Below are 19353 nucleotides of genomic sequence, written 5' to 3' on the forward strand. Positions count from 1 at the left end.
TGTCTTATTATAGGAGCATATAGAGCAACCCAACCTCCTCGTACTTCATGAAGAGTTAAGAGCTCCCCAAGAACCTGAGGGAGTTGCAATGGACATTCGACATGGATCTATAGATGAAACTGCAGGTCTAAATGAGGTAGGAGAAACAGATTTAAACCTTTTGCTGCACAGTCATAAAGCAAAGCAGCTAAGGGGATAGTCTAAATACTGACTGCGACTAGCAGAGATGGTGCTTTATAATATTTTAGTTTTGTACTAAGCCCAGAATACCTCTAGATTGTTCAACAACTACAAATATTATTTTAAACGTAGCATTTTTTTGGCATCACTTAGAAGAAAATCTGCAATCATGCCATATAGTTGGTTTTGTAGAGATCTGGAACAAATTGCATTTCAGTGATTATATTATCAAATACTATATCTGAGATTTAAATATTCTATCTGATTTAGGACTTTATTATACTGTATATAATTTCATTTTGTTTTACTCATGTAATAAACTAAATAGATGAGGATAAACTTCCCCTACTGTATGTGTAACAGTGCAGGTGTCAGTGATAGAAGGGAAGGGGATCAGAATTGAGAAGGAGAGGGCAGGTTATGACGAATAATTTCAGGAAAAGGAATTTAGGTACATTTACTGTATATGCATGTTGTCATGATTTCTCAGTATATTTGACTCATCCTTTTAATTTTATTCTCACATTCAAAACCTTGTTAAAGTATTACTAAGATTTTAGTAATACCTTGTAATTTTTGGTGAATTACCCTCTATATACTGTATATCTCTAGTTTCATTTTTACTTTAAGTTTGATAACATGCAAATAAATGTTGTTATTTTTTTTTATCATGTGTATGCACCTTAAGATGCAGAGTCTTAATTGAGTGCTCCTGAATATAACCTACTGTTTTAAAATGTATAAAGCATACAGTACATAGGAATTCATGTTTTCTTCCATTGCACTATTTCTATTAGTTACTATTTCCATTACTCTACTCCTATTGTTTTTTTGCAAAGGAAATACTAGACAGTAACTAATACAGGCTACTTTTTTGATATTTTTGTAAAGATGAGTACAGTAGGAAAGAATACATTTTACTGTAAAGTTGAACTGGACTGATACAAAAAATCTGCATCTTTATTTGGACACCTTAATAGCTTAATAGGCCTTAAAGGATTGCTATTCTTACAAGCCCTATTGAGCCTGTAAAATCCTCTGGCATGTGCTATTTCAAAGTGTGGGATCTGCTGAAATATGCATGGTGTCTCCAGGTCACTGAGACCGGAAGTACATGACTTAGGTAGGCCCGATAGGCTCCTGCTGGGGAACAAACACAACAGACAGTATACTGAGTAACAAAGACAACTGACACCGAGCTGGAGGAATAAGGCCACAGCTTTTATTAATAATACAACACAAATTATAACTTGATCCCAGACTGGCCTGTAGCATGTGACATGGTGAGTGGCAGCATCCACCACTGCCCCACAATTCTCCCTACAGCTCCTCACCTAACCCCTGACCCCCTTACCATGGGTCGCCCACTGCAAAGTTCTCCCCCTCCCACCCCTCCTCGTGGGTCCCCCCACTGCAAAACCTCTCTGGTCCAATTGTGAGATTACATGGTACAGTTTGTCTCAGTACAGTAATTCACCATGAACAGCACTGATCTTGTACAAAGTGATTATACCAACATCACATGGTCACTTCCTACAACAAAAAACGCAGGTGGAGGTCAGTGAGACTTAAGGCCATACGCATTTTCTTGCGCATGAGATACTTAGTGGCAATGCAAAGCTTTTTAGAGCTGTATAGCCAAAGTAAAACCAGGGTCTTTTAAGGTTTAAGGGCCTCATGCAGTAAGCGCTGAAAGGCCGTTTTTCGCCATTTTCGCACCAATATTGCCTCTCCGATTCAGTAAGCGCCGATAAGCTCCCAAAATCGGCATTTTTTATAGCCGAAATAAAATTTTCGGCAGCCGGGTGCCGATAAGCCACTTTTTGCCACTTATCGGCACTTTCTGAAACGCGCTCAATTCTAGTAGCCCCGATCAGCTTTTCGCTGCTGATCGGCACTCTAGAATAGAGATTTTTACGGCAATCCGGCCCGCCAACTAAAGTTGGTGGGGGAGAAGCATCGGCAAGGTCGACACTTAGAAAAAATCAGGCCTTTTTCCTGCCTGGGATTGATGCCAGGGGTCGACGGAGCTGATACCCATTAATACCAGCAACGGAGCCCCCCGGCATGCATCTGAGGCAGGAAAAATGCATTTAAAGCCCACTTCATTACCTTAGCAGCTAACCGCTAAGGCAATGAAGGGGTTAACCAGCCGTGCCAGGTTTAGTGTGGGTAGCGGGGGTGGGTGAAGGGGGTATTTGGCCCTTGGTGGCAGTTTAGGGCTTGCGGGGGGGTTGCGGGTGGACTTAACCCCTTCATGACCTTAGCGGTTAATACCGCTACGGTCATGAAGGGGTTAAGCCCTCCCGCTACCCACCGGCAAGCCCTTAACAACCACCATTGGGGCTAATACCCACTTCGCCCACCCCCGCTACCCACAATAAAAAAAATACACACACAACAGCCCCACAATAAATATATATATATATATACAGTGGTCGACAAATCACCAAAAAATCTACTCGCCGAACAAAAAAATCTACTCGCCACCTAGTACCACACGTGTGCTGCTTGGGCCAATAGGAGCTCGCCACGATGTTAAATCCACTTGCCCGGGGCGTGCAAATGTATAGGTTTGTCGAACACTGTATATATATATATATATATATACAATCGAAGTGCGTCTCCTTACCCTCCGTGATGTTCTTCTGGGTGGTGGGAGATTTGAATATTGTGAACTTCTGGTCAGCATTCAAACACTGCTTCGAGAGAGAAGGGGAGAATATGGGGGGGGGAGGGGGAGAAAGGACACTTGTGGGAAGGGAGGCAAGTAGCTCAACCTTTTCTCCTTCTCCATGTCCTCTCGGTTCACTCATCCCTTCTCTTGTATCACTGCATATCACAGTTCTGAATCTCCAAACCGCAACTTGACCCTCTACCTCTGTCTCCTCCTTTCTTGCCGACTGGGCTTCCGTGAGTTCGGCGTCTCCGTGTTTGCGGCTTGCTTCCTCCACACTCACCGCTTCCGCATCACGTGGGGGAGTCACTTCACGTCTCGCGAGACGTTCCACTTAGAAACTGCACTGTGTGTTGTCCAATCACTACTGCAAATTGTAGCAGTCTAGTTGATTGTAAAGCAGATGCTAGGATCGGGAAAAAAAGACTTGCCAACGGTGTACCTCTCTTCAACTTAATAACCCTACGCGTTTCAACATACAATGTCTTCGTCAGGGCAGATGAAAGACTGACTCTCCCTATCTTTATATAGGCACCTCCTCTACAGTTCTAATCATCAACACATGATAATATTACTAATTGAAACATCAATTAACATACTAAATGGACATGGTTTAGATAATATGGAGTACTGAAAAGTATATAACTGAATCAATTCAAATATGGATATCTATTATTAGTATGAAATGTGGGAATCCCATCATTTGACCAAAATTAACCATATTAATTGGTATATAGCAGAATATATAAGAGTCAAGCATTGTTTCAATAACATTCAATTTACATCAATGCTATTGTTAATGTTGTATAACACACAAGAACATCTTAATAACACTATATAAATGTAAACCTTATCATAATCTTTGAAGTTAAAATTGATCTATTTATGTCTTATAGATAGGGAATAAACTTGCATAATTAATTTGAACATTATTTTATATCCACATGGGGGTATATTGTCTATAGTTGGTTAGATATGAAACGTTAGATAAGATCTTCATCTTTTAATCTAATTTGGATTTATTCATGTATATACACAACAATGAGGAAAAATCATTTAATATTTAACACCTACTATTCTATAATTCAAAAAAATACAACTTTGATTCATACATAAGTTATAATCATAATAATTAAATAGAAAATAGTACATTGTATTAATGAGTGGTCACTGGCAATATTAGAAACATTAATTCAGAGAACTTACAATTTATAACTAATTATAGTAAACTAATATAATTATCCAAAATTTCGTTACCATAATTTTCCTAAAAATTATTACTTAGTATGCAGATATAATTAATCAACATTCAATCAAAAATACAGTATTTAAATAATAGTACCAACCTTTAGAGTCAGAATATATAGTGACTAAATATGTTTACTGTGAAAATGTCATAATTCTTAGAACTGATAAATACACAAACATACTCCAATTATGAGAAAGGAACTAATTCATACAATAGACGTTTGACTACATTTTATAATAGATAGAAACATATTAAAATAGACTAATTCTTACATTATAATAGAAATAGGGGAATACATTGAAACATTAATACAAGAGCATATACTGGCCCTTATTAGGATAATGGGAAAGAGAAAGTAACTGAATCGCACAATATAATAACCACATTAGGTATTGGAAACCTCCCTATAAGGGGATATTGAATCTAGAGCAATATTCATGCAGTCTATTAACCCTTGCATGTAAAAAATTAAATGGTACACACGCTTGATAATGTGAGGATATATCCTACAACAATTAAATGTAGATTATGAGAAAGGACATATCACAGTTAATAATTGGCATAACAATAAATGGGAACATAACTAAAAAGGGGTCACAATTGGCAGAGCTACTCTCTCAGAAAAGAACCAAGATCTATATCGATGTTTAGCCCATTAGGGATTAAGGTCTTGAGAGTATATATCCAATGTTTCTCTTTTTGAGATTTGATTGACCTTATTCCCCCCTCTCCAACTATATGACAATTTTTCAATCCCCATAAATTTCAACCCTTGTGGGTTCTGAGCATGATGGTCTTTGAAATGCTTGGAGACGCTGTGCTGAGTGAGACCCTTTTCAATATTGACAATGTGCTCTGCTATACATAGTTTTAGTTTACGGGTTGTTCTTCCCACATATTGTTTGTGACAGGGACATTGTAATACATAAATAACATGATCGGAATTGCAATCAATGAGGTTGTCAATTTCATTGATTTCCTGTGTTATTGTGGACAGGATAGATTTAAATGTTTTTGTTGTATTACAGCTTAATTTACACCCTTTACACCAGGGCTGCACAACACGCGGCCCGCGGGCCGCATGGCCTCTCTGTGTGGCCCTCGATGAGATTTAAAAAAAAAAAAAAAAAACTTTGAAAAAAAAAAAAAACTTTGAAAAAAAAAAAAACTTTGAAAAAAAAAACTTTGAAAAAAACAAAATGGCGGCGATTCCCCGCGGTCCCGGCGCGCATCCGCAGGGCCCGCTCCCGCTCCTTGCTCCCTCCCATCACCCCCACCCCCCGCTCGCAACGTGGGACGGAGGGGGAAGTCACAGCCAGCTGAGCTCTTCTGCGGCCGCTCCCCCCCCCTGATCCGAACTTGGATATGTGCAGGGGGGTGAGGTGAGGTGCAGGGGGTGAGGTGCAGGGGTGGTTGGAGGTGCAGGGGGGTGATGTGAGGTGCAGGGGGTGAGGTGCAGGGGGGTGATTGGAGGTGCAGGGGGGTGATTGGAGGTGCAGGGGGGTGATTGGAGGTGCAGGGGGGTGAGGTGCAGGGGATGTGAGGTGCAGGAGGGGGGGTGATGTGCAGGAGGAGTGATGTGAGGTGCAGGGGTGATTGGAGGTGCAGGGGTGATTGGAGGTGCAGGGGTGATTGGAGGTGCAGGAGTGATTGGAGGTGCAGGGGTGATTGGAGGTGCAGGGGGTGATTGGAGGTGCAGGGGGTGATTGGAGGTGCAGGGGGTGATTGGAGGTGCAGGGGGTGATAGGAGGTGCAGGGGGGTGATGTGCAGGAGGGGTGATGTGAGGTGCAGGGGGTGAGGTGCAGGGGTGATTGGAGGTGCAGGGGTGATTGGAGGTGCAGGGGGGTGATTGGCGGTGCAGGAGTTGATTGGAGGTGCAGGGGGTGATTGGAGGTGCAGGGGGGTGATTGGAGGTGCAGGGGGTGATTGGAGGTGCAGGGGGGTGAGGTGCAGGGGATGTGATGTGCAGGAGGGGGGGTGATGTGCAGGAGGGGTGATGTGAGGTGCAGGGGGTGAGGTGCAGGGGGGTGATTGGAGGTGCAGGGGATGTGATGTGCAGGAGGGGGGGTGATGTGCAGGAGGGGGGGTGATGTGCAGGAGGAGTGATGTGAGGTGCAGGGGGTGAGGTGCAGGGGTGATTGGAGGTGCAGGGGTGATTGGAGGTGCAGGGGTGATTGGAGGTGCAGGGGGTGATTGGAGGTGCAGGGGGGTGATTGGAGGTGCAGGGGGGTGATTGGAGGTGCAGGGGGTGATTGGAGGTGCAGGGAGGTGATTGGAGGTGCAGGGGGGTGATTGGAGGTGCAGGGGGGTGATTGGAGGTGCAGGGGGGTGATTGGAGGTGCAGGGGATGTGATGTGCAGGAGGGGGGAGGTGATGTGCAGGAGGGGTGATGTGAGGTGCAGGGGATGATTGGAGGTGCAGGGGTGATTGGAGGTGCAGGGGGAGAGAGTGATGTGAGGTGCAAGGGGAGAGAGTGATCTGAGGTGCAGGGGGGGAGAGTGATGTGAGGTGCAGGGGGGGAGAGTGATGTGAGGTGCAGGGGGAGAGTGATGTGAGGTGCAGGGGGGGAGAGTGATGTGAGGTGCAAGGGGAGAGAGTGATGTGAGGTGCAAAGGGAGAGAGTGATGTGAGGTGCAAGGGGAAAGAGTGATGTGAGGTGCAGGGGCAGAGAGTGATGTGAGGTGCAGGGGGGGGGAGTGATGTGAGGTGCAGGGGGGGAGTGATGTGAGGTGCAGGGGGGGAGAGTGGTGTGAGGTGCAGGGGGGGAGAGTGGTGTGAGGTGCAGGGGGGGAGAGTGGTGTGTGGTGCAGGGGGGGAGAGTGGTGTGTGGTGCAGGGGGGGAGAGTGGTGTGTGGTGCAAGGGGGGAGAGTGGTGTGTGGTGCAGGGGGGGAGAGTGGTGGGAGGTGCAGGGGGGGAGAGTGGTGTGAGGTGCAGGGGGGGAGAGTGGTGTGAGGTGCAGGGGGGGAGAGTGGTGTGAGGTGCAGGGGGGAGAGTGGTGTGAGGTGCAGGGGGGGAGAGTTGTGTGAGGTGCAGGGGGGGAGAGTGGTGTGAGGTGCAGGGGGGGAGAAGGATGTGAGGTGCAGGGGGGTGGGATGTGTGTGGTGTGCAGGGGGGTATTGTGTGTTTGATGTGGAGAGGGAGTATTATGTGTGTGGGTGAGGGGGAGATGGGGGTCTGAGAGATAGATGGGGAGTATCGCAAAGGTTGATAGTGAGGGGTTCTGGGGGAGATATGAGGATGATGATGATGATGATGATGATGATGATGATGATGATTTTACCCGTGCGGCCCAATTTTTTTTTCCTTGGAGCAGTTCGGCCCTTCTCGCTTTACGAGTTGTGCAGGCCTGCTTTACACCTCAAACATTAAAAAAAAAAAAAACTTGAGTTATATCTTGTTTTTTTATTATCTCTTTATTTAGACAGCTTGGAGCTATTCTCTGCTTTAAATTGGGAGCTTTTGTAAAGATAATTGTTGGTCTTTTAGGTATAATCTGTTGGAGTATGGGATCTTTAAGTAAAATATCCCAATGTTTATTAACTATTCTCTTTATTTGTTTTGAAGAGCTGTTAAATTGGGTGATAAATGTTATTGATATTGTATCTGTATTTTCATTATGAATATTGACTTTTTCTTTATGTGTAATTAGAGTCGATCTATCCATTCCCAAGACTTTTTCATATGCCCTATCTACTGTAGATGGTTTATATTTTCTTTCTATGAATTTTTCCATCATATTTTTTGCCTGATCTTGAAAAACAACTTCTTGTGTACAGTTTCGCTTGGGTCTTTGTAATTGTCCCAACAGAATATTTTCCAACTAATTTTCTAAGTGTCCGCTATCTGCCTCTAGAAAGTTATTGCAGTCTACTGGTTTGATATAAGTTTTTTTTTCCAAACGACCTTCCATTATATAAATATACAGATCCAAGAATGAAATACCTTGGGTACTGTACTGTGTAGTAAATTTAAGATTATATGGATTATTGTCCAAACTTGAAAGAAACATATCCAATCGTTCCACACTTCCTCCCCAGACAAAAAGAATATCATCTATATATCTGTGCCACTGTACCAGGTCTGCGCCGAATCCAAGGGGCCTGTATCTCGGGAAGCAGGGGGTCCCCAGACCTAAAACCAATGCGGCTCAGCTCCGGAGACCCCCTGAACATGTACACTATGAATAAAAATTGATTAAAAATATTTTTTATTTTGCCGATGTTTGCGCAGAGAGAGTGGCGGATCTCTCTCTGCTGCAGACACATCTTGGCAGGGGACGGCATATCGCCAGGTTATGGGCAGACAGACTGTCTCGCCACCGGCTACTCGGCGTGTTGCTTTCGCAGTGATTCGCCAGGGATTCGGCCCTTCATGAATACTGCGAGTGCAACACGCCAAAATCATGCCGATATTGAACCCCTGCCAAGAGTGCTTTTTCGGTGCTTACTGCATCGAGCCCTAAGTCTTCATCAACATCCAACACGTTTCATAGAAATAAGTCTACTTCATCAGGGAAAATTAAGTTTCTTTGATATGCAGGTATTTAAACCCCTTCATCAAACACTATTGATTAAGAGCGAGGGATGGGGGGGTGGGGGTCGGGTTGGGATTATCAGTAAGTAAGAGTGCTGCAGAGATTGCAATGCTGTTGTGATGAGAGCTGAGTTATGGAGCCTTTCTGAGAATTTACAATGGTGGTTATTTTTAATAGATCTTGAAAATAGGAAGACTGTTAGTATAGTAAAAGAAAAGTAAGGGTTAGTGAGCAATTAAACAAAGTTGCCAGTACAACACACACACACACACACACACACACACACACACACACACACACACACACACACACACACACACACACACACACACACACACACACACACACACACACACACACACACACACACACTGAGACATATACACACACACACACACAAACTGAGACATATACACACACACACACACACACACACACACACACACACACACACTGAGGCACACACATATACAGGCAGGACACAGACAGAAAGACAGACACACAAACACTGAGACACACACACACATAGACAGGACACAGATAGACAGACACACACTGAGACACACACATACACTCACACACTGATACACACACACACACACACACACACACACACAGGACACAGATAGACAGACACACACTGAGACACACACCCAGCCTCACCTCTCGCATGCTTTTCCTCCACTCTTTGGCCCCACCCCCGAGGCTCCTGACACCTCCCGATTGGCTGAATTACACAGCAGCAACCAATCAGAAGCTGCCCAGCCCCCTAGCAGCAGCAGCCCTGCTCTATCCCATGTCCGGTATTATCTCTCATATTTTACCGGACAGGGGAACCAAATACCGGACAACTGGCAACCCTAAGAGCGAGCCGGGGTGCCGGGTGGGGGGAGAGCATTGGTCGGCATGCTGCCCAGCATGCCCATACGTTAAAACGGCCCTGACTAAGTGTATGTATCGCACTTCCCCCACCCCCTGGGATATGTGTGGCTACAGTGTGTGTGGTGCGTGCGATACATGTGGCTTACAGGAAACCTGAGCCTCCGCTGCTGGGAACCTGGGGTGTACCTGAATTATGATCGGTAGCGCCTCCACCTGTACGGGATTCTACTTTGTGGAATTAGCCCATTGCAGGAACCCCATGCAATAAAACCCTTGTGTAGGTATAAAAGTTTTACTGCACAAACTAATAATAATAACACTCCAAAACATACAAGCCTCGCAGGACCTTACCTCTTCACCATGCTCCCCTTTGCACCGTGTCCTCCCCCTCGCTGGGTTTACCCCCAAGTACTAAAGTGCCTCTGAGCATCCAACACCCTGGTGTCCACATAGTCAATCCCCCTCTCACGTGTGTCTGACAGCGCTGCCCCACTAGCCCGTGTATGGTTGGTGCACTTGGTGAGATGAGGTACTTGCTGGGTGTGTCCACACCTGGGTGCGCAAGGATGAATATGGGATCCACAGATCCAAAGCGATGAACCGCAACGGCTCTGCCTCTACGTTTGGTGGGTCCTGCATGGATTGTACCTCTTTAAGAGTGTCTGTGGTCATAGATGGATGATCTGGTCACAGATCACCCTGGTCCAGGATGCAGCCGCATCCTGACTTTGTTCCTATGCTCTGGTTCTACAGGGGCAGTGTCCCTATCTATGGGCCTGTCCCTGCAGCAACCACAAGCTACATAGGGGAGTCGGGGCTTAGCTGGGATCTAGGGGATCTCTGGCCTAGTGCAGGTGCCACAGACACCTGCACATTCAAAACCTACCCTAACCTTGTCCCATCTTCGACTGGCGTGGCCTGCTGCGTGGCAAATTTATCCTTTCTCTGGTGCAGGGAATGCTCCAGCCCTATTGGCTGATTCGCGCCACGTGATGTTGCAGCCCCATTGCATTATGGGGCTTGTTGTCCCCACGGAGCCCTGCTTCCATAATGACCGCCTCGTGTCCCCAACCACTGCCGCATGCTTGCTTCTCGCGCATGCGCAATCAGTTGCAAAATGCCGGCGCCCTGTAGAGGGAGCCGCCAGAGCCTCCGGCGAGCCAATCGCTGCTCCATACTCCCCCGCAGTGCCACCCGCACCTGTCCCTTCCTCCTCTGTCAGGCGCGACCGCGCCAGGAGGTAAGGGGACACGAGGCACCAGGGGGACCCTGCTATATGTACATATAATTAATACATCGTGAGTAAAAATTATACAATATAAACATAATAAAAGTTACAATAAAAATGGCAATGATCAAAGTGTCAAATCGCTGAAATAAGAGAGAAAAAGTTTAGAATACTAATCCGATAGAGAATGTGATAAACAAGTTTATTTTACTAAATTGATTAGAAAAAGAAAATTGGAGAGAGGATCGTGAAAACCAATGCTCGCGCGAATAATGTAGCTAATAGAATATATTGTGCTACAATTAGATACAAATATAACGTTACATAGAAAATGGCAAACAAGGAGTTCTATAGAGGCCAAAATAGACAATTCGTCCTAATCACCGGTGGAAGGATTTCACAGATAAACACAGGAGCAGCAGAATTTAAAGGAGGGATAAATAGATAATATTTGTGAAGAGAATAGTCATTTATCTTAGGGTATAATACCAATAAGTGGAGAGTTGTCTTGAATTAATATAGAGACCAGATATCAATTTCGTCATTAAGTCCCAAAGGGACTAGGGTCCTTATAGATCTAAAAACTCTTTTGTTTTGATAGGTTTTTTAGTCTGTCGCCTCCTCTTGTATTTATGGGAACAACTTGTATTCCCTTATATCCCAGTTTTGAAGGATCTTGATTATGAAAAATATAAAAATGTTGAGACACACTGTGTTTGTCATATCCTATGCTGATATTTCTTGCCTTTTCCAAGATTCTTATTCTCAAGAATCTTTTGGTCATCCCAATATATTGAAGGCCACAGGGGTATTCAAGAAGGTATACACATAGCCTGTTTTACAGGATATACAGTCTTCAATGTTAAACTGCTCCCCTGTGAGAGGGGGGACGCTACCCAAGCGCAAAGAACGGCGCTGGGATTTAAGAAATCCTCTAATAAATGGATTTTTAATTTACTGTATCATCACTACCACTCACAGAAAGTAAAAAAAACTATTTTGGGGAAGGGTCTTTCTTTCTTCAAATCATGTGGTCACAATGGATTTCAATTTTTTACAGATTTAAATAAATTTACAAGCAATTTAACCCTTAAGCGTCATTTCATAAAAACAGAAACTATTCATAAGAAAGGAGATACAGTATAAATTCAGCTAATATACAGTCATGTGAAAAAGAAAGTACACCCTCTGAATTCCATGGTTTTACATATCAGGACATAATAATAATCATCTGTTCCTTAGCAAGTCTAAAAATTAGGTAAATACAACCTCAGATGAACAACAACACATGACATATTACACAGTGTCATGATTTATTTAACAACAATTAAGCCAAAATTGAGAAGCTATGTGTGAAAAACTAAGTATACCTTATGATTCAATAGCTTGTAGAACCACCTTTAGCAGCAATAACTTGAAGTAATCATTTTCTGTATGACTTTATCAGTCTCTCACATCGTTGTGGAGGAATTTTGGCCCACTCTTCTTTACAACGTTGCTTCAGTTCATTGAGGTTTATGGGCATTTGTTTATGCACAGCTCTCTTAAGGTCCAGCCACAGCATTTCAATCGGGTTGAGGTCTGGACTTTGACTGGGCCATTACAACACCTTGATTATTTTCTTTTTCAGCCATTCTGTTGTAGATTTGCTGGTGTGCATGGGATCATTGTCCTGTTGCATGACCCAATTTCGGCCAAGCTTTAGCTGTCGGACAGATGGCCTCACATTTGACTCTAGAATACTTTGGTATACAAAGGAGTTCATGGTTGACTCAATGATTGCAAGGTTCCCAGGTCCTGTGGCTGCAAAAACAAGCCCAAATCATCGCACCTCCACCACCGTGCTTGACAGTTGGTATGAGGTGTTTGTGCTAATATGCTGTGTTTGGTTAACGTGGCGCTGTGCATTATGGCCAAACATCTCCACTTTGGTCTAAAGGATATTGTTCCAGAAGTCTTGTGGTTTGTTCAGATGCAACTTTGCAAACCTACACCATGCTGCCATGTTCTTTTTAGAGAGAAGAGGCTTTCTCCTGGCAACCCTTCCAAACAAACCATACTTGTTCAGTCTTTTTCTAATTGTACTGTAATGAACTTTAACATTGCTAACTGAGGCCTGTAGAGTCTGAGATGTAACTCTTGGGTTTTTTGCAATTTCTCTGAGCATTGCACAGTCTGACCTTGCGGTGAATTTGCTGGGACGTCCACTCCTGGGAAGATTGGCAACTATATTGAATGTTTTCCACTTTTGAATAATCTTTCTCACTGTAGAATGATGGACTTTAAATTGTTTGGAAATGGCCTTATAATCCTTCCCAGATTGATGGGCAGGAACAATTGCTTCTCTAAGATAATTGCTGATGTCTTTCCTCCTTGGCATTGTGTTAACACACACCTGAATGCTCCAGACCACCAAACTGCTAAAACTATCGCTTTTATAGAGGTGGCCACACTTGCTGATGATCAATTAATCAAGGGAATTTGATTAGCAGCACCTGTCTGCTACTTAGCATCTTAATTCCTATGGAAGCAGTAAGGGTGTACTTAGTTTTTCACATATGGCTTCTCCATTTTGGCTTTATTTTTGTTAAATAAATCATGACACAGTGCAATATGTCATGTTGCTGTTCATCTGAGGTTGTATTTTCCTAATTTTTAGACCTGCTAAGGAACAGATGGTTGTTATTATGTCCTGATATGTAAAACCATAGAATTCAAAGAGGGTGTACTTTCTTTTTCACACAACTGTGTGTGTGTGTGTATATATATATATATATATATATACAGTTAGGTCCGGAAATAATTGGACACTGATACAAGTTTTGTTATTTCGGCTGTGTACCAAAATAAATTCAAGTTACAGTTAAATAATGAATATGGGCTTGAAGTGCAGTCTATCAGCTTTAATTTGAGGGTATTCACATCCAAATTGGAGGAAGGGTTTAGGAATTACATCTCTTTAATATGTAGCCCCCTCTTTTTCAAGGGACCAAAAGTAATTGGACAATTGACTCAAAAGCTGTTTCATGGACAGGTGTGGGCTATTTCTTTATTATTTCAGCATCAATTAAGCAGGTAAAAGGTCTGGAGTTGATTCCAGGTGTGGCATTCACATTTGGAAGCTGTTGCTGTGTACCCACAACTTGCGGTCAAAGGAGCTCTCAATGCAAGTGAAACAGGGCATCCTTAGGCTGCAAAAAAAAGAAAATCCATCAGAGAGACAGCAGGAATATTAGGAGTGGCCAAATCAACAGTTTGGTACATTCTGAGAAAAAAAGAACGCACAGTGGGCTCCACAACAAAAAAAAGGCCTGGATGTCCACGGAAGACAACAGTGGTGGATGATTGTAGGATCCTTTCCATTTTAAAGAAAAACCCCTTTACAACATCCAGCCTAGTGAAGAACGCTCTCCAGGAGGTAGGCTTATCATTATCCAAGTCTACCATAAAGAGAAGACTTCACGAGAGCAAATACAGAGGGTTCACCACATTCATAAACCTCAAAAATAGGAAGGCCAGATTAGACTTTGCCAAACAATATCTAAAAAAGCCAGCTCAGTTTTGGAACAGCATTCTTTGGACAGATGAAACTAAGCTCAATCTGTACCAAAATGATGGGTAGAAAAAAGTATGGAGAAGGCTTGGAACGGCTCATGATCCAAAGCTTACCACATCATCTGTAAAACACAGTGGAGGCAGTGTGATGGCATGGGCATGTATGGCTTCCAATGGCACTGGGTCACTAGTGTTTATTGATGATGTGACAGAAGACAGAAACAGCCGGATGAATTCTGAAGTGTATAGGGATATATTGTCTGCTCAGATTCAGCCAAATTCAGCGAAGTTGATTGGACGGCGCTTCACTTTACAGATGGACAATGACCCAAAACATACTGCGAAAGCAACCCAGGAGTTTTTTTAAGGCAAAGAAGTGGAATATTCTGCAATGGCCGAGTCAATCACCTGATCTCAACCCGATCGAACATGCATTTCACGTGCTGAAAACAAAACTTAATGCAGAAAGACCCACGAACAAACAACAACTGAAGACAGCTGCAGTAAAGGTCTGGCAAAGCATCACAAAGGAGGAAACTCAACGTTTGGTGATGTCCATGCGTTCAAGCAGTCAATGCCTGCAAAGAATTCTCGACAAAGTATTAAAATGAAAAATTTATTTATGATTGTGTTAATTTGTCCAATTACATTTGAGCTCCTGAAATAAAGGGACTGTGTATGAAAATGGTTGCAATTCCTAAACGTTTCATACGATATTTTTGTTCAACCCCTTGAATTAAAGCTGAAAGTCTGCACTTCTATTGCATCTCAGTTGTTTCATTTCAAATCCATTGTGGTGGCGTACAGAGCCAAAATGATGAAAATTGTGTCAGTGTCCAATTATTTCCGGACCTATCTGTATATATATATATATATATATATATATAGCAACTGTAAATATTCCTGTATATTCATTTGCATGTCTTAGACAGGTCTGCAACCCTGTCTTTCACCATTATCACCCAGCACACAGCACTTTCACTGCAGCAAGGGATTCTGGGAAATGACATGCAAGTGAGCACACAGTGCCACCTTTTATCTCAAGCTCACATTACATGAGCAGCCCTTAGCCAATGCATGCTGCTTTAAACACAGCTTTTAAGCAAGTGCTTGGGAGATCTATATATATATATATCTCAAGACAGATTTACAGTATGTGTATGTGCCTTGTCTTGTCAATGATGGCAAACATACTGTATTTTGCATTCGGACATGAAAAGTTCCGGTATAAAGAGCTTTACGCATTCATTCAAGTTTTGGATCTCTTTTTGCCAAAATTGAACGTAAAGCTATATATATTTGGGGGGAATCTATGTACTCAGAAGACCAAGGGCAATACCATTATGTATTTATGTCTGTTTGGGAAATGTTGATGCAGAATTTGAAGTTGGCAGGCTTGATATCTTTCTCATAAACTTACATTGTGTTTCACAAAGATTCACGGCTTAGTGCTTTTGTAAAGAAAGACATGTTAGCCATGTTTAAATCCCTTGGGATAATACGTTTAGAAAATATATTCTTTTGTGGGGGGTTCTGCTAGGGGTAGTGTTGGCTTGTTAATGATGACAGCCACCTTTTACATTCAGGTCTGAAAATTCTTGCTAATTTGGGGTCCATATTGGCCCCAAAAAGTATGTAAAGCTTTACACATCTACTATGACTGGTAATATTATTTAGTATTTATTTTAATGAAATGAATGAATTTGTTAGAGATATCTGGGAAAATGTTAAGAAAATAAGTAGATATTTCTTTCATATTTATGTCATTATATCTTGGTCACATGACATGCAATGCAACCAAGACAGATACCAATGAAAATCTGAACTTGTGTTAAGAAAACCCAATATATAGTTTTCATACTGTAGGTACAAATGATATGGACCACATGAATCCTAGTTAAACAAGTGTACAGTATACCAAAAGTTTGAACATGTGTGGCTAGAAAATCACTAGCTAGAAAATGCTTAAGATAGATACATCATTACTCAAGCACTACTTGAAGGTTTGACAAACTAAGTATAAATTAGGTGTTAAGTAACAATTGTAAACAAAATGCATGATTTTAAGCATTGCAGAACATAGCAATGTTCAAACAGTGGCAGTAAAGGATGGACAAAGCAAAGCCAATGCCTCACCACAACGGCATTACTCAGGTACATCCGCCTGAAATCAGTCTAATATGGTACACAATTATGTTGTCCTAAAAATCACTTTGAAAAGTGGATTATAGACTACAAGATGTGCAATCTGGGTACCATTTAACAGCAATAAAAGGCTAAGGTTAGAGCAGCGATTAGCTCAAACAGTAAATTGATGATAAATGGGACACTTGGAGCTTCACGGTTATCTACTCTATAATCATGACCTGAGTGGATTTGGAAAGTAGAAAATACATCTGTTTATTATGCCTTTTTTACCCCAGTAATTTATATGTATTTTGTATCGCTGTTCAGATAGCCAGTGATGTACAGTACTTGATAAAAAAAGAGAATGTGAGGAAAGAAGAATTGATAACCAAAGCCCAGAGCCTACTTCCCAATGGAATGACCATATAACAAAACACTATTACAATAGTAGTTCATAAAATTCTGAACGTATTTAAAATATTAGTCAGTATAGAGGGGGTTAAAATGTCTGTAGTTTTGAAGCATACAATCTCAGTGATTGTTGCCATTTGTCTAATATTTCAACCAACTGATAATGATATCTCAACAAGCAACATACTGTGTGTGTGGTACAGTATGTGTGGTGTGTATGTATATATATATACTGTATATATGTCGAGTTATCAGTACTGTGTTAGCCGAGCTTTAATAATCAAAAATGAATAGACAATACCGTTCTGTGGCTAACAAAATGCTTTTATTTGTGCGAGCTTTCAAGATACACTGATCTCTTCTTACGGTGATGTTACATTTAATAAAGCAGGCAAGGGGTTTACTCATAAACAGTGCATCTTGGAATGTGTCTAGAGCTCATCCCTCCCCCCTGTGTAGGGTGCGATTTATGACTAGAGGTGTTAAATAGTCCCTGAATGTGAGTGATGTAAGAGTGTGTGTGTGTGTGTGTGTGTGTGTGTGTGTGTGTGTGTGTGTGTGTGTGTGTGTGTGTGTGTGTGTGTGTGTGTGCGTGCATGTAAGTATGTAAATATAAATAAAGAGCCACAGTGTATACAGCGCTTTACAAAAGGTGTGTGGGGAGTGGGAGTGTATATCAATGGTGTGGGTACATTATGTGTGGAAATGTGAGAAGTTGTTGCATTACTAAAAGTGTGTGTAGATACTATGTAGTTCCTATTGGTATATAGGGATGGAATTACATGGAGTATTAGTATGTGTAGGAGACAGCTGTGTGTGCATACATATAGCGCAGTATGTATAGACATGGCCTTTAGCACTCATGGGAAGAGAGTTCTCTCGTGTCAGTAGTGACTCATAAAACTTTGGTCTCGGTTTAGGCCACCGCTAAGTGTCCCAAACAATTGCATAAATTTGTATTCATGCAATCGTCTCTCTTTCGATGTTTTAAGATTACCTTTGAGTATGGCCACCTTCAGATTGTTCATCTTATGGCCAGAGTCAGAGAAATGTTCGCCGACAGAACTGTCTCTTGTTCCGTGTGTGATGCTGTGGCGATGCAGATTAATTCTCTTGTTTAGCCCCTGTCGAGTCTCACCTATGTAGTAGCAGCCCTCTGGGCATTTCATGGACATGATGAGGTACACAACATTGCTGGAGGAACAGGTGAACCTTCCTCTGATTTTGTAGTCCATATTCCTATGTGGTATTTGTATTGTGCCCGCTGTGTGGAGCATTGCACAGGTTTTGCATCTTGTGTCCTGGCATGGTCTTGTCCCGCATTAAATTGTTCTGTTGAATACTTTACTCCTCACCATCATTTTCTTGAGATTATGAGGTTGTCTGTATGATAATAAGGTGTTTCAGGGAAAACCTGTTGCAGTCTTGTATCTTCCTGAAGAATTTGTTTTAGTTCCCTGGCGAACTTGCGTAGGGCTTCTAGGTGTGGGTTATATGTGACCACCAAAGGTACCCTGTCGCTTGTCTCTTTCTGTCTGTATTCAAGGAGCTCACTTCTTGGTATTCTGGTGGCTTTGTGGATTTGCTGGTCTACAACTCGGTGGTTATATCCACGGTTTATGAAATCTGATCTCAAGGCTGTAATCCGCAGGCCTCTGTCTGCTGTGTCAGAGCATATCCGTTTTGTATCGTATGGCTTGACTGTAGATGGTTGCATGCTTAGTGTGTGTGGGGTGGAAGCTGTTGTCCCTCAAAGAGCTGGCTCTGACTGTAGGTTTGAGGTATACAGGAGTCTGTAGTTGGTTGTTCTTTATAGTAATGGTGGTGTCTAGGAAATATACTTAGTCCGGGGAATGGATGAGTTTGAGGTTGATGGTCGGGTGGAACGTATTGAAGTTCTCATGGAACTGTAGGAGGTCCTGTTCGCCAAAGGTCCAAATAAGGAGGATGTCATCGATGTAGAGAAGGTATCAAAAGGGTTTCAAGTGACAGGTGGAAAGAAAGTCACTTTCCAATTTTGCGCAGAACAGATTGGCATACTGTGGCGTCATCCGAGTGCCCATAGCGGTCCCGGTTGTCTGGAGGTATGTGTAATTTCCAAATGTGAAGTAGTTATGGGTCAGAATAAATTCGATGCATTTAGTCACTGTCTCTGTGAATGGCTCCTGCGGTCCCAGAAAATATCTGGAGGTTGAAATCCCATCTTTGTGGGGGTACATATATATACACACACACACACACACACACACACACACACACACACACACACACACACACACACACACACACACACACACACACACACACACAAACCTTGTTTGGAGTTGTAATTGTTTTAGTCCAAGACTGCAAGAAGAAAAATGACAAATTATAAAAATAAAATAAAAATTGCAAAAAAACTATTTAACATTTTGGTAAACACTTCCATTCACAATGCAAAATATATTTTTCGATTTCAAAATACTTATACAGTATCAGTTGACATACATAAGCGTGTGTTTGTGTGTG

The 19353-nt window shown here is 42.5% G+C and overlaps 1 protein-coding gene across 5 annotated transcripts in view; it reads left to right on the forward strand.

Moving 5' to 3' along the window:
* Positions 1 to 19353, forward strand: part of SLC24A2 (solute carrier family 24 member 2) — a 320058-nt gene that overhangs the window by 156059 nt on the left and 144646 nt on the right. For all 5 annotated transcript variants that reach the window (XM_075594686.1, XM_075594672.1, XM_075594667.1 and 2 more), the window contains one exon: positions 14 to 136. In XM_075594686.1, coding sequence (XP_075450801.1) covers positions 14 to 136 — 123 coding nt within the window. The remainder of the gene's footprint in view (positions 1 to 13; positions 137 to 19353) is intronic.

This window comes from Ascaphus truei, chromosome 1 (genome assembly GCF_040206685.1).
Source record: "Ascaphus truei isolate aAscTru1 chromosome 1, aAscTru1.hap1, whole genome shotgun sequence".
Classification (NCBI taxonomy): Eukaryota; Metazoa; Chordata; class Amphibia; order Anura; family Ascaphidae; genus Ascaphus; species Ascaphus truei.